Here is a 16,922-nt window from a genome sequence, read left to right on the forward strand (position 1 = left end):
TTCTTAAATTACGAATCGGAACCAAACCTCTCACGCAATCTAAAAATCTCTGATTTCATATATACTGTATCAAGACGTGGACCTTTATACCCAGTACACGGATAAACACTACTTTGACCTCAGCATCGTTACTCCACGAAGCTTTGGACGGGTTTTTTCGGAACCACGAGGGTCATGTTAGATAGGTCTAAGTTAGAATAATATTAATTACTCACGACTGGTATTCGAATGCTTGTATTATAATAGCAACGATTAGATGGTGTAAATGTCTCACTACCACACTTCACAAAACCAGATAAAAATAAAAACTCCTGTGGTTTGACTTTTTTATTAACATTCTAATGTATCTTTAACTATATGTGCAGAAAATCTTAATGTTCAAACCCACCAGGAGTTCATTCTACTTCAGACACATTCAGTGTTTCATATTTTTATGTCTCTGCCACTAAACTGATTGTACTTCTCATTTGCATGAAGCTGAGAGATTCCTTTGACATACCATAGTCCTCTGTGCACAACCACCACATCTCTCTATAGAGCTCAACAGAAGCAGATGAAAAGTAACCCTGTCTTTGCTGCGTACATGTACTGTCACATGTAGTCATGCCACAGGCTGAAATCAGATCTGTGACAGTATGGAGTGGAGAAGAAGCAACGCTGTGTCAGGTTATGAATGCTATATGAATGCATAGATGTATATTTAATTACATATTTAATAATGAATAAGTTGTCAGAAATAGCTGGTGATCCTGGATAGATAACAATGGTTTGTGTTTGTAGTGATGTCCCCAAAGTGGTCAGCAGGAGGTGATGTAAAATCACCATTAACACATTGTGGTTACTCTGAATTGATTGCTGTCTGTTTTTTATTGCACTGTGGAGAAATGTGGTTGAAAATGTCACTCGCTGCCTCTTCTACGTGAATGTTTCTGAGGATGTGCAAATCAAATGTACACTACACTGTACTGAGCACAGGCACTGTAGGAAAAACCCCATTATAAAAACAAGCATAGAAATGCAGAGTGTAATTTGAGTTACTGTTGCATTAATGAGGCTTTACAATAAGGTCTTAGCCAGCTCTTCTATCCATATGTTTTTTGTATGGAGAAACTTTCTCTGAAAATGTATGGACCACTAATAGGTCCACTACTACCTTAGTGGATGTAATGATTCACACTTAAAACAACGTGTTTAAAGCAGTTTTAATAGTGAATAGAGACAGCCAATACAAGAAATATAAACCAAAACTAAAAAGAATAAAATTTTATGGGCAAAAAGGTACAGAGGAAACAACTAATTCATTCCACTCTCCATTGTTAAAACATCCAATTTTATAGGTGCACAAAAAGACATTTTCTCAGTAAGCAGGGATGCAGGCAGAGGGACAGGATGGAGCTCACAGCAGAACATGTTGGTGTGCTGCTTGTGTTTTCACATATTCAATAAATCTCATAAAAAAATACTTATATAGTAACCCATAAAACCCCTTATAAGAAAGATCTGATCGAATTCTGGGTTTGACCTCAGGAACACTTGGTAAAGATTGTATTGAATATTTGTTCTTGGGATGAACCCCAGGGCCCTGCACAGTCTAGGAATGCCCTAGCTGATAATTATTATCTAGCTGCTAATTTCCCCAAAGATCTCCTCTTGCAGAAGATGACCATTCCTGAAGATAAAGCTCTCACAAAGTTCTTTACTTTTGGTTTGCTCCAGATTAAATGTAGGTTGCATGGTTTTGATAACATTAAAAAATCTGCAATGCTTTTCAGACACTTTGCTGAAATTCAGAATTAATTCAGATACAGCATTTGTATTAATATCAAATAAAGACACATTTAGCTAAATATGGATTAACTGTACTACATAACTCTACTAGCGTGCTTTTGTATTGTACAAGGCATTATACTTCAGCACAACTATTACTGGATCTCACTCAGGTACGCAAGGCCATGAATGACAATGCATAGTAGGTAGGGGAGGACTTCACTACTGCATGTAATCTCTGTCCACAGTTTTCCATCTTCAGTCTTCAGTACAATATTGGATGAGCTGAACAGCTGCTCCACCCTCCTGAGCAGGTCCTCACTCTGCAGGGGAGCAGGCAGGTCTGTGAGGAGGAGGGGCTGGGAGTGGTGTGTTAGGAGGGTTACCTGACCAGAGCACAAACACACAAACATCACTTCATTAAGGACGTCTATATAGGACAATCCTCTAAATCACTTTACAATCACAGAACAGTAAAACCATGGACTGCACACAATGCCTGCTGTCTAATCCACAAGGAACTAAAGATCCAGATATTTCCAAGGAAACAGAGACTTGGGGTCAGGAGATGAATCCATTCACACATTTTATGAAGAGTGTAAGACACGGGTGTAGTCACCAAGGGTGTAGTTAGGCAAAGCAAACAGGTCAGTTCCCAAGGGGCAGTCCAAGCTTACATGCAAAAGATGTACATAGGATCCCCCAATAAATAAATAACCAATAAGAAATAGTACAGTACAGTAAGACAGACCCAAGGTGGCAGCACTTTCCAGAGAACTCAGGTAGAGCGTTGTAGATATTAGACGGAGAGCACTGATGACCCTACAGTGAAGAATCCAAGAGACATGAGACTTACTAATTCATTTAACTCATTGAGTTCTTGTGAAGAGCAGAAGCTTTCTAGTAAGAGGAGTCCATCATCTGTCAAACCTAATCACCAAACACACAAGAATAATACATCACAGATTGTGTGATGACACAACTGTCATACATACAAGGCCAGAGTGTAAGTTTAGGTCCACCCACCCATAGCTGCACACACAAGGTTGTACATGGCAACCAGGACTTTCTGATTCTGCTTGGACAACCTCATGGAAGCTCCAGGATTGGTAGAGTCTGTGGACAGACTCGTTTCACTGGTTGTGTCGGACTGTATCAGCAGATTCAAGAACGTGTCAATAATCTGATGAGGAGAGTGAGAGCAGCTAGTGTGATAAAAGCTGGGAGCATCATCATAGACCAGCTCCTCCAGTCTGTCCTCCAAAACAGACAAATGTTCAGGGTCCAGTATAATCTGTCGGAGCTGCAGTAGCAGAGGGGAGCGAGACTGATGTGACAGACCAGCCAACACACACAAGACAGACTTTACTTCCTCCAACTCTGCAGCGGAGAGAACAAACACACACACACACACACACACACACACACACACACACACACACACACACACACACACACACACACACACACACACACAGTCAAAGCCACTCAACACATTTATGTAAATCTTTGTGTTAAACAGAAAGAGATACTTTCACACTCACACTTACACTCACACACACGCACACATACTTGGAGCTCATCAGATCAACAAGTGTGTTGTGTTCTCTCCTGGAGTGTGTTTGGTTAAGGTGAGATCTGACTTTAATGATTTTTGCCCAAGATTCTGTTCAATTAAAGAATTCTTGTCAGGAACTGGTTGCTTGTTAGCTGAAAGTACTCACTGCTGGTCTTGGCTTGGTCTCTTAATTGGACTAAGGACACAGTACTTAACTGAACACTCTTGGCACTTTTTTTTCGAAGTCTCAGCATTATCTTGCAGTATCCTAGTTCAGTGCTACCTGGGCCTCTAACCTCTTTTACTGGCTAAAATTCACTTTTATGGTGACACTATTTTGTAAGTTGCTCTAGAAAATGCAGCTGCCAATTGCCATAAATGTAAATCTCTGTTATGTGCATTACACAGAAAGACATTATAGAATTCACTTTTGATTGGCGAGGGTGCTTTTAGCCACTATGGTCGAAAACTCTGGAACTCTCTTCCTGTGGAGCTCAAAGGAATTTCATCCCTGTACAGCTTCAAGAAGAGTCTCAAAACCTTCCTGTTCAGATCTGCTTTTAGTTAAGAAATTCTAACTCTGTTCTTATTATCTTTTAATAGTTTTCCATCTTATTTACTTTTTTTTTAGTTCCATTTCAGGTCTGTTCTATTATTTTAATAATTTAGCCATCTTATATACTTACATAATTTTATTATGTTTCTTTCCATTTTATCTTTAATTTATTTTAATATTTTCTTTTTGTCTTCTTATCTTTGCTTCCTTTTAATATATTTTTTTTATTCTGTAAAGCACTTTGAGTTGCATGTATGTATGAATGGTGCTATACAAATAAAGATTATTATTGTTGTTGTTGTTGTTGTTGTTGTTGTTGTTATAAATTGTGGATCCTACAAAGCCCGACAGTAATGAAAAGGGAAGAGCAGTCATGGGTCCATTTAGTTCTTCTGTTTTCTGATTAACTGAACATTCTTGGCACTTGTAGTTTTTTTCAAGGTCTCAGCATTAACTCCTTTATCTGGCAGTATCCTAGTTCAGTGCCACCTGGGCCTCTAACCTCTTTTACTGGCTAGAATTCATTCTGCTATATGTCATAAATGTAATTTTTTGTGATGTGCATTACATAGAAAGACGTTATAAATGATGCGGATCCTACAAAGCCTGATGGTAATGAAAAGGGAAGAGCAGTCACAGGTCCATTTAGTTCTTCTGTTTTCTACTTATACACACACACACACACACACACACACACACACACACACACACACACACACACACACACCCGAACTGAGCGTGCTCAATGAGGACCCTTCTTGTATTTCTGGTGCTGCCAGTAAGCCATCCACTTCATCATCACTATAAGACTCTGTAAAGTCATCCGCCTCCAAGCCCTCAGGATACATGCTGATATCTGAAAACACACACACACACACACACACACACACACACACACACACACACACACACACACACACACACACACACACTATATAGTTCAATAGTAGTCTTTATATTCAGATATGTTTAAATGATACACACTCAAACAGATTCACACAAACACACTTAAGTAAACAATAAAGTACACACTAACCATAGTGGCTGTCGTTTTGGATGTTCAGCTGTCTGACACCATAAGCCAAAACTGTGTGGCTTGGTATCTCCATGATAACATCTGTATCAACATCTAAAGATCCACTGTGTTCGAAGCTCAACACCGCCTGCACACACAGTATTCATTGTGTAAATGCAAAAACACCTTTACATGTCCACTCCATATTTACATATATATACAGTGGGGAAAATAAGTATTTAGTCAGTCACCAATTGTGCAAGTTCTCCCACTTGATGAAAGATGAGAGAGGCCTGTAATTGACATCATAGGTAGACCTCAACTATGAGAGACAAAATGTGAAAAAAAATTGAGAAAATCATTTTGTCTGACTTTTAAAGAATTTATTTGCAAATAATGGTGGAAAATAAGTATTTGGTCACCTACAAACCAGCAAGATTTCTGGCTGTCACAGACCTGTAACTTCTTTTTTAAGAGGCTCCTCTTTCCCCCACTCATTACCTGTATTAATGGCACCTGTTTGAAGTCGTTAACAGTATAAAAGACACCTGCCCACAACCTCAAACAGTCACACTCCAAACTCCACTATGGTGAAGACGAAAGAGCTGTCGGAGGACACCAGAAACCGAATTGTAGACCTGCACCAGGCTGGGAAGACTGAATCTGCAATAGGCAAGCAGCTTGGTGTGAAGAAATCTACTGTGGGAGCAATAATCAGAAAATGGAAGACCTACAAGACCACTACTAATCTCCCTCGATCTGGGGCTCCACGCAAGATCTCAGCCCGTGGGGTCAAAATGATCACTGGGAAAAATCCCAGAACCACAAAGGAGGATCTAGTGAATGACCTGCAGAAAGCTGGGACCAATGTTACAAAGGCTACCATCAGCAACACACTACGACGCCAGGGACTCAGATCTTGCAGTGCCAGACGTGTCCCCCTGCTTAAGCCAGTCCATATCCAGGCACGTCTGAAGTTTGCTAGAGAGCATTTGGATGTTCCAGAAGAGTATTGGGAGAATGTCATATGGTCAGATGAAACCAAAGTAGAACTATTTGGTAAAAACACAACTCGTCGTGTTTGGAGGACAGTGAATGCTGAGTTGCATCCAAAGAACACTATACCAACTGTCAAGCATGGGGGTGGCAACCTCATGCTTTGGGGCTGTTTCTCTGCAAAGGGACCAGGACGACTGGTCCATGTACATGAAAGAATGAATGGGGCCATGTATTGTGAGATTTTGGGTGCAAACCTCCTTCCATCAGCAAGGGCAATGAAGATGAAACGTGGCTGGGTCTTTCAGCATGACAATGATCCCAAGCACACTGCCAGGGCAACAAAGGAGTGGCTTCGTAAGAAACATTTCAAAGTCCTGGAGTGGCCTAGCCAGTCTCCCGATCTCAACCCCATCGAAAACCTTTGGAGGGAGTTAAAAGTCCATGTTGCCCGCCGACAGCCCCAAAACATCATTGCTCTAGAGGAGATCTGCATGGAGGAATGGGCCAACATACCAGCAACAGTGTGTGCCAACCTTGTGAAGACTTACAGAAAACGTTTGACCTCTGTTATTGCCAACAGAGGATATACAACAAAGTAGAGATGAACTTTTGTTATTGACCAAATACTTATTTTACACCATTATTTGCGAATAAATTATTTAAAAGTCAGACAAAATGATTTTCTCAATTTTTTTTTTTCACATTGTCTCTCGTAGTTGAGGTCTACCTATGATGTCAATTACCGGCCTCTCTCATCTTTTTAAGTGGGAGAACTTGCACAATTGGTGACTGACTAAATACTTATTTTCCCCACTGTATATAAGCAACTATACAGAGTCCCACCTCTCCCATCAGGGGGTTCAGCGACTTCAGGGGGTTCAGGTTAGATTTGGAGCTGCCTTTTCTTATACTGTTGTACTTGATTGTGCAGTTTGAGGTGGTGAAAACACGCTCCAGCACTACAGTGAGCTTCAGCTTAGATTTGTCAGTCTTCTGCTTGAACAGAGGATGGTGAAGATCTACTGTCCTGTAGAACCCACCAAAACAAGGAGATACACAAACACTACAATAATAAACTCAGGCACAGGCATGTTTCCTGATGGCGTAGCAAAGCTGAACACTATCAGAGTTGTGAAATAATTAGTAATGAAGTAGTTGTGAAGTCCAAAAATCCCTGTCAAATATTGTAGCATATTAGGGGTGTGGACAAAACGGAAGCACATGAGAAATAAACCTCTGAAACAGAGTTTCCATTAACAAATGTTTCTGGTTCCACAATGTTCGTTTTTAAGTCCCAAACAGAGAGCAACAGTTCAGGTCAGTGCTTCTCTACGCTGGGTTTAAAGTAATGACTCAGTTAAAGTTTGGACTGTTAGTCTTCACTGGAGCTCTGGTGCATCCATGCAGTGTAAATAATGTAGAGAACTAAAAAGAGGACAAAAAATATTCCTGTGAATCAGTGACCATTATTTCATACTTGAATTGAATAAGATTGAGTGGATTTTAGATTCATGTGGAGGTTCTGTTCTCTAGGAATATAGTTGAATCTAAACTCTAGATGTGAGGTTGATTCAAGAGTTTGGTTGATTTTGTATAGGTGCAGAAATGTCTCTTGGTTTTGCATAAAAGAAAAGTTAACAGCAGTGCCATTGTAAATACAACCTTTCTTTGGAGTCCTTAACGAGTTTTGATAAACTGACGTTTTCTTTACGAAGTGTCCCGAGAGGGGAGTTTAGAGCAGACTCGTCACTGCCCGATGCAGAAATGGTAAATGCATCTCTTCCTGCCTCCACAGATCCAGACTTGGTGCCTTTATGTTTCTCCTGGTACACCACTAGCTCAGAGTTCTCCAGCTCTGATACACACACACATACACACATACACACACACACACACACACACACACACAAATCCACTGTTTAAAATAAGAAACACAAGTAATTTTCTGAATGAAGATTCTGTAAATTGTTCCTGTATTAAGAGCAGATGGTCAGTGTTGGGGCATTTATTGGTGGGCTGTGTCCTCTACTGGTCCACGTGTAGTAAAATAAATATGCAAATACAGGAAAAAACTTAAACAGATGTATAGAGCACTTTGTATATTGTTAAAGAGAGATGATTAACTAGATGTGTGTGGGTATATAGTAACAGTATGAATCCACATTGTCTTCTGGTCTCTCTGGGGTTACCAAGCAACCTGAAGAGGATGTATGTGTGGTATACTCTTTCTATCCTAAGCCAACTGAAATTTTAGGATAGTCTAGTTCCCAAACTGTGTGTGTGTGTGTGTGTGTGTGTGTTTGTGTGTTTGTGTGTGTGTGTGTGTGTGTGTGTGAGAGAGACTACCTGGCTGAACAGGCTCCTCCTGTAGCAGGTCATTGAGTGTGAGTCCTATGGGTCTGTATTTTGTCTTCTGCCAAATCAACCTAGATGGACGCTTTATTACCACAGCCAGTGGCTTCAGATTTGCTGACTGTGGCAGGCTGGAAACAGCAATCAGATCACCATCTGGATCAATGCTTTTAAGAAGCTTGTGTGTAACCTTGCCAAACATGTCTCTCCACAGTGTGACCTGCAAGTGATGAAGTGGTTGAGAATATTTATAAACGAAACATAAACAAGTTTATGCAGTGTGTTATTCTGAGTGGTTATATAGTTCAGTAATGTTTACACTGTTTCTGATCCTATCTCCCTTAACCATAAACAATAACCCTAAACCCTAGACTACTGTATCACACCCATGTAGGCCTACTCATTGCTGTTCACCTCTGACAACTGAATGTATTAATATTCTGAACAAATATCACCAGAACTCTATGAAGGAATCAGTGCAGCAGTTGTGTCCCCTTGTGTCTCTACTGGGAATCACAAAGGGAATCAAACCAGTAGAAAATGCTCAGTATGCTGTAAACAGCAAACCTAATAAGCATATCTGAGAAAGCTTTGGACAGGATGAATGAGAGGGGCGTGGCTTGTTGGTTGATGGGTTTTGTTCCGTTGATAAAGGACATGAGTTTGTGTATGTGTGATGGATGGCTGAAAATTTACTTTAAAATATAAATTAAAAAATTTCAGTTTTGTGTATAATATCATAAATGTTAATCACCTGTAATATGCAACACTGATGGGAAGGCTGTTGATTCTTTCTTATAAAGAAAGATGAAATCTCTACGTGTAATGTCTGAAATGTAAGAAGTGCTGTCTGAGACAGGAGGGTGGCTGGCAGCTGCTATCATAATGAAATGTTTCCATCTTATTGAACACAGTATATTCACTACCGTACATTTCCCATAACGAACAGTGATTTAGTGAGAGGGGTTTTTTTTACCAGAGCTACGCCAAGAGGAGACTGGCCACCCCCTATTTCTCCTTATATTAAAAAAATTAGTGAGAGTGTCCTTGTAAAGCGAGTGGTGAATGGAGCTAAACGGCTAAAAACTAAAAATAATTCTGACATTAAATAATAATAATAATAATAATAAATAATGTGACATTATAGGAAATAAAGAATTACAAAATCAGATTATCATAGTTTTTTTTCCTTTTCCCTTAAAACACAAGCATCGTATTCTGCTATTACTTCGGACTGGACCAGCTCCAAATGGGAGGTTTGTTTATATTAAAAGTGTTTTATTAATTTGCTTGAATACAAAACCCCGCGTTACCACGAGCACTTTGTGCGCGCAGCTTCGCGGACTCCCCGGTAACCGAAAACCGACCAGCGACTTCCGAGCCCACGTGATCTTGCACGTGGATAGTGTTTATTTTCCTACTCCTTTGGATGCGCGTCATTTCTCTGTTTTCTATGCTACTTTGCACAAGTACACTAAAATATGGGTAATTAAATGGACAGAATGAAGATTTGATCGACATCCTAGTCTTACGTTTTAGGTTTCATGTCAACTGTCAACAGACAAATTGCATCATAACACAGGATGTTCTGTTCTAGGTGATATGGCGCTTGAAGTAAGATGTGCTGATCTCATGTGGGGTCAGCAGAAGGGACCATGAAAAATAACTTGCAACACATCAATATTTACAATATGAGGAACTAAGAATATTGGCGAAGCCAACTGTAGAATGTGCAACATAATTCCTTATTTGGGATTTAAAAGAAGATTGTACACAGCATCAAATGCGCATGATGGAGTGACAAGATGTGACTGTTTAAACTGTTAATGTTCAGATCTTGCTAGAGGAGCACACTGCGCTGTGCTGTAAGATTTCCAAAGATATCTTTGCTTGAGAATAAAGTTTTGGTGATTTGAAATAACCACTCGGATTGGTTGTCTCTCTAGACATCAAAGAGCACGTGAAGTGTGTAGCACTTCAACAATTGATAAACTAACCCGACCGTGCACCAATTTTGACCGTTCGATTGTGTTCAATTACGATCCCGCACTGTCGTCCCAGTACAGATGTTACTGTGATTCGGGTCTGTACTGTCGGAACAGAAGCTACCAGAGGTCAGGGGTCATCGCCAGAATTTGAGTGAATCGCTACTCAGCTGTAGTACATTTTCCAGACTGCATTCCTTATATTACAGACTCTAGGAACGTCTAGAGTTTGCCGACTCTTTTGAGAGCATATCGTTACGCCTTCTGTATGGACCTCTGCTTGGATGGTTTTGGAATTCTCTGGTTCGGACCCTGGATCGTGTTCCTCACCCTGATTCCTGCCTTTCTCCTCTGGACATCTGCCTGCATTTCGGATTGCTTTCTGACTATTGACCTAAATTGTGTCTCGTGCCATTCGTCTCCTCCCTCTGTTCTATAATAATAATAATAATAATAATAATAATAATAATAATAATCTTTATTTTTGAACAAAATCTGAACAAAATCATCAAGAAGTCCAGCTCTGTCCTGGGGGGGCCATCTTGACCCAGTGGAGGTGGTGGGAGGCAGGAAGACAAGGACCAAACTCAAGCACATGTTGAAGAACCTGTCCCACCCCATGCACCACTCCCTGTCAGCACTGAGCAGCTCCTTCAGTGCCCGGCTGCTGCACCCGCGCTGTGTGTGTAGGTCCTTCCTTCCAGCCGCTGTCAGACTGTACAACAGCCCTGCTCTCCATAGCTCATCTGTACTGTACAACAAACTGCTCATTGTACTTTACTGCTCTTACTGTTCTACCATGTGCAATATCTAAATATACCATGTGGAATATTTAATCTACCATGTGCAATAACCATAACTGTTTAAGTCAAGTCAAGTCAAGTCAAGCTTTATTTATATAGCACATTTAAAACAACCGAGGTTGACCAAAGTGCTGTACAAATGAGAAGCGATATCAAAGCTAAGGTAAATTCAGCAGTATTACAACTTTCAAGTAGTTAAAATCAATGAACAAAAAAGAATACAATAACAATAACAGTAGCATAAAATACATGAAATACAATAGCCCAAATAGGCAGAGTTAAAATAAAATAGAATCTATTAAAAATGTACTTAACTATGATTGTATGCCAATGAAAATAAATATGTTTTTAAAGAAGATTTAAAAGTCTCAAGGGAATCAGCAGATTGAATGTGCTCAGGTAAATTATTCCAGAGCCTAGGAGCTACTGCTGCAAAGGCTCTGTCACCTTTGGTTTTAAGTTTTGTTCTAGGAGGGACCAATAGAAGCTGACTTGATGATCTCAAGAGTCTAGCAGGAGCATGAATATGAAGAAGCTCTATCAAATATTGAGGGGCTAGTCCATTAAGGGCTTTAAAAATAAACATTAAAATTTTTTAATCTATTCTAAAAGCAACTGGAAGCCAATGAAGAGAGGCTAGAACCGGGGATATATGATCCCGTTTACGTTTACCAGTAAGGAGACGGGCTGCTGCATTTTGCACAAGCTGTAAACGGCGCACCAATGACTGGTCAAGGCCAGAATAGAGAGAGTTGCAATAGTCCAATCTTGTAGTAATAAAAGCATGAATTACAGTTACAAACTCTCTATATGGCAGATATCCTTTAACTTTAGATAAAATCCTTAAATGATAAAAACTATTTTTCACAACTGAGCTAACCTGGCAATCAAATTTCAGCCTGTCATCCAATATCACCCCAAGATTTTTAATGGAAGACTGTAGCTTTGCTGATAGGGGGCCTAACGAGCCAGCGGCTATATCTGCTGGGCCACAGCCAAACATAATAATTTCAGTCTTATTATCACTGAGGTTCAAAAAATGTGCAGACATCCAGGCTTTAACATCAGTCAAACAATCAAGTAATGTCTGTACAGGGTTAACAGATTGAGAATTCAAAGGCAAGTAAATCTGGACATCATCAGCATAAAAATGGAAAGAAAGATTATATTTCTTGAAAATTGACCCTAATGGTAACATATAGAGTAAAAAGAGAATCGGTCCAAGGATAGAACCCTGGGGGACCCCAAAAGTAAGGGGAGCGGTGGATGAAGTGAATTCCCCTAACTGCACAGAAAAACTACGATCAGTTAAATAGGATTTAAACCAAAAAAGAGCAGATCCCGTAATACTCACCCACTGCTCTAGCCGTGATAAAGGATCTCATGATCCACTGTATCAAAAGCAGCTGTCATATCGAGAAGCACTAACATAGTTGGGCTACCTGAGTCAATAGTTACCATTAAGTCATTACAAACTCTCAATAGTGCTGTCTCAGTGCTATGTAAAAGTTTAAAGCCAGATTGAAACTTCTCGTAAATATCATTAGCCGCTAGGAATGATTGAATATGATTAAAAACCACTTTTTCTAAAATTTTAGATAAAAATGGTAATTTAGAAATGGGCCTAAAATTAGACAACACAGAGGGATCAAGGTTTTTCTTTTTAATAAGAGGCTTACAACCGCATGTTTGAGAGCAGCTGGAACACATCTGGTACTAAGAGAAGAATTAATAAACAAAAGTATATTGGAGGACACTGTACTAAATATTTCTTTAAACAGACGAGAAGGAATGCTATCTGTAGAACAATTTGTAGGTCGTAAATGCTGAACTACATTGGTCAGTGAGGATAGAGATACTGGCTCAAATTGATTAAATAAATTATATGAAGAAGGGATGGTAAAATCAGAGATAATGCCTGCAGATAGATAGATAATTTGGATAGATAGATAAATTTTTTTCAATAAAAAATGTAAGAAAACTATCACAGAGCGTAAGTGAAGGTACCACTGGAGAGTTATCACTGGGATTAACAAGAGAGTTAAAAATATTAAAAAGAACTTGGGGCTTGGAAAAATATTGCATTTTAGCAGCCTTAACAGCATTCTGATACGCCAACAGGCTTTCACAAAGAGCGTCTTTAGAAACATGCAACTTATCTTTCTTCCAGCTCTTCGACATACGCGCCTAGAACATACATTGCATATGTATTTATACTCTTTATTTAATTTTCATTTATATCTGAATATTCATATTCGGATCTTATATCTGTGTATTTCCTGACACTATTCTCTGCTGCTGTAACAATGCAAATTTCCCTGCTGAGGGATTAATAAAGGATTATCTTATCTCTTATCTTATCTTATTTGTATAGCATCTTTAATACATACATGCAACTCCTGTAATATGCAAAAGTGTTTTACAGAAATAAATAAATAAATAAAAAGAAACATTAAAAAAGCAAAGATAAGACAAAAGAAAATGTTAAAAGAAATTTAAGATAAAAAGGAAACAAACATAATAAAATAATGACAAATTATAAAATATTAATAATAATTTAATAAAATAAATATTAAAATAACATAAAATGTAACAAAATAAAATAATGTAAAAAGTAAAGTAAATAAGATAATAATCTGGAAAACTATTTAAAATATTCTATTCAAATATATATTATCTATCTCAGCTTGCATATCAATCGCGTCAAGCATTTGTGAACTATCATATAATCTACTGCATCTGGTATTTAAGCAAGACGAGTATGTTCTTCACCGTCGCTCCTTGGTATAAGAGTATGTTCGAATAACGACTACGACACACTTAAAATGTGTGGGCTAGTGAACGTTTAATCTTCAGCTGTGTCCGAACTACTCTGGCTACAGAATAAAGTTGAAGATTTAATAGTCAAATATTCTACATTTATGTTTACATCGAATTTCTTAATTAATTGACTTTTTTGTTAATTAATATGAACAGACGGATTACATAATCTTCTTACCTTTAATTAGACGGACGTCCAAAATCTATCGTCGAGCAACAAATACGGGATGAAACAGAAAGGAGCGAATCAAGAGATGTGTCCAACGAACTTTCTCTTCTAGAGCAAATGCGTCCAAAGTTTTGTGAACACAAGTCAAAATCTTCACGCGTCAAAACTAAAAAGTCCAACATCACTGCCTGTTTTGCAGATTGCTGAGCACCCATTGGCTGTTTAATCTGCCTATCAAACTGAGGATACGGGTTCTTACATTAGGAATCGGAACCAAACCTCTCACCCTAATCCAAATATCTCTGATTTAAGATACATTGTATCAAGACGTGGACCTTTTTACCCAGTACACGCACAAACACTACTTTGACCTCACCATCGTTAATAACACTCCGCGAAGCTTTGGAAGGGTTTTTTTCGGAACTACGCGGGTCATGTCAGATAGGTCTAAGTTAGAATAATATTAATTACTCACGAGTCACGACTGGTATTCGAATGCTTGTTTTATAATAGCAGCGATTAGGTGCTGTAAATGTCTCACTACCACACTTCACAAAACCAGATAAAAATAAAACTCCTGGGGTTTGACTTTTTAAACAATTAACATTCTAATGTACCTAATGTCTTTTTAATTACATATTTAATAATGAAGAAGGTGTCTGGTGATCTGGTGATCCTGGATAGATAAAAATGGTTTGTGTTTGTAGTGATGTCCCCAAAGTGGTCAGCAGGAGATTATGTAAAATCACCATTAACACATTGTGGGCACTCTGAATTGATTGCTGTCTGTTTTTTTATTGCACTGTGGAGAAATGTGGTCTGACATGTCACTCGCTGCCTGGCGGTTAGGGGACTGGTCTTGTGACCGGAGGGTTGTGGGTTTGATTCCCAGACAGGCCATGACTGAGGTGCCCTTGAGCAAGGCACCTAACCCCAACTGCTTCCTGGGTGCCAGGGCTAGGGCTGCCCATCTCTCTGGGCATGTGTGATCCACAGCCTCCTAGTAACCACTAGTGTGTGTGTGTGTGTTCTGACTGCACAGATGGGTTAAAAGCGAAGGACAAATTTCGATTGTGGTGTAAAAATCACAATTGGCAAAGTATCGCACATTTCAAATGTACACTACACAGTTCTGAGCACAGGCAGTGTACGAAAAACCCTATTATTACAAAAAACAAGCAAATGCAGAGTGTAATTTTAGTTACTGTTCTATCCGCTTGATGCAGTCTGGCTACCACTGCGTTACAGCCAAGATGAAGATGAGGGAGTGTTGGTGAATCTATCTGACCTACATGAAGAAGATTCTTTTTATGACACAGAGAAAACATCTGATGAGTCATCTGAAGAGAAAACTTGGAGCTAGTCTAATTCTAGTAAGAGCTAGTAAGAACTAGTAAGAGTTAGTAAGAGATAGTAAGAGCTAGTAAGAGCTAGAAAGAGTTAGTAAGAGCTAGTAAGAACTAGTAAGAACTAGTAAGAGTTAGTAAGAGCTAGTAAGAACATGGATGAGTGTATTAACGAGGCTTTACAATAACGTCTTAGTCAGCTCTTCTATCCACATTTTTTGTATGGAGAAACATTCTCTGAAAATGTATGGACCACTAACAGGTCAACTATTAAGGTAGTGGATGTAATGACTCACACTTAAAACAATGTGTTTAAAGCAGTTTTAATAGTAAATAGAGACAGCCAATAAAAGAAATATAAAGCAGTTTTAATAGTGAATAGAGACAGCCAATAAAAGAAATATAAACCAAAACTAAAAAGAATAACATTTTACTGGTGAAAAAGGTACAGAGGATATATCTAATTCATTCCACTCTCCATTGTTATATCATCCTGTTCTCTAGGTGCACAAAAGACATTTTCTCAGTAAACAGGCATGCAGGCAGAGGGACAGGATGGAGCTCACAGCAGAACATGTTGGTGTGCTGCTTGTGTTTTCACATATTCAATAAATCTCATAAAAAAATTACTTATATAGTAACCCATAAAACCCCTTAAAAGAAAGATCTGATCGAATTCTGGGTTTGACCTCAGGAACACTTGTTAAAGATTGTATTGAATATTTGTTCTTGGGCTGAACCCCAGGGCCCTGCACAGTCTAGGAATGCCCTGCTTACCTAAAACCACATGTAGCTGCTAATTTCCCCAAAGATCTCCTCTTGCAGAAGATGACCATTCCTGAAGATAAAGCTCTCACAAAGTTCTTTACTTTTGGTTTGCTCCAGATTAAATGTAGGTTGCATGGTTTTTATAACATAAAAAATCTGCAATGCTTTTCAGACACTTTGCTGAAACTCAGAATTAATTCAGATACAGCATTTGTATTAATATCAAATAAAGACACATTTAGCTAAATATGTTTCTTGGACAGGAAGTGGATTAACTGTACTACCTAACTCTACTAGCATGCTTTAGTATTGTATAAGGCATTATACTTCAGCACAACTATCACTGGATCTCACTCAGGTACGCAAGGCCATGAATGACAACGCATAGTAGGTAGGGGAAGACTTCACTACTGCATGTAATCTCTGTCCACAGTTTTCCATCTTCAGTCTTCAGTCCAACATTGGATGAGCTGAACAGCTGCTCCACCCTCCTGAGCAGGTCCTCACTCTGCAGGGGAGCAGGCAGGTCTGTGAGGAGGAGGGGCTGGGAGTTGTGTGTTAGGAGGGTTACCTGATCAGAGCACAAACACACAAATAACACTTCATTAAGGACGTCTATGAAGGACAATCCTCTGAATCACTGTACAATAACAGGAACAGTAAAAACCATGGACTGCACACAATGTCTCCTGTCTAACCCACAAGGAACTAAAGATCCAGACATTTCCAAGGAAAATAGTGTAACTGACATTAGAGACTTGGGGTCAGGAGATGGATCCATTCA

General features: G+C 39.1%; 2 protein-coding genes across 3 annotated transcripts in view; both read right to left on the reverse strand.

Annotated features, from left to right (window-relative positions):
* Nucleotides 1-1,188: 1,188 nt before the first annotated feature.
* LOC143517192 (gasdermin-E-like) lies at nt 1,189-14,183 on the reverse strand. The gene is made up of 9 exons (XM_077009411.1): nt 14,034-14,183; nt 8,242-8,467; nt 7,558-7,750; nt 6,739-6,922; nt 4,918-5,044; nt 4,609-4,737; nt 2,794-3,147; nt 2,624-2,697; nt 1,189-2,153 (listed from the first exon to the last, which is right to left on the reverse strand). Exons 2-9 carry the CDS (start codon nt 8,447-8,449, stop codon nt 1,923-1,925), a joined length of 1,500 nt encoding a protein of 499 aa, XP_076865526.1. The 5' UTR covers nt 8,450-8,467; nt 14,034-14,183; the 3' UTR covers nt 1,189-1,922.
* Nucleotides 14,184-15,679: 1,496 nt separating this feature from the next.
* Nucleotides 15,680-16,922, reverse strand: part of LOC143517193 (gasdermin-E-like) — a 36,348-nt gene continuing 35,105 nt past the window's right edge. For both annotated transcript variants that reach the window (XM_077009413.1, XM_077009414.1), the window contains exon 9: nt 15,680-16,709. In XM_077009413.1, the coding sequence (XP_076865528.1) occupies nt 16,479-16,709 (231 nt within the window). In that variant the 3' untranslated portion in view covers nt 15,680-16,478. The remainder of the gene's footprint in view (nt 16,710-16,922) is intronic.

This window comes from Brachyhypopomus gauderio, chromosome 6, assembly GCF_052324685.1.
Source record: "Brachyhypopomus gauderio isolate BG-103 chromosome 6, BGAUD_0.2, whole genome shotgun sequence".
NCBI classification, from domain to species: domain Eukaryota; kingdom Metazoa; phylum Chordata; class Actinopteri; order Gymnotiformes; family Hypopomidae; genus Brachyhypopomus; species Brachyhypopomus gauderio.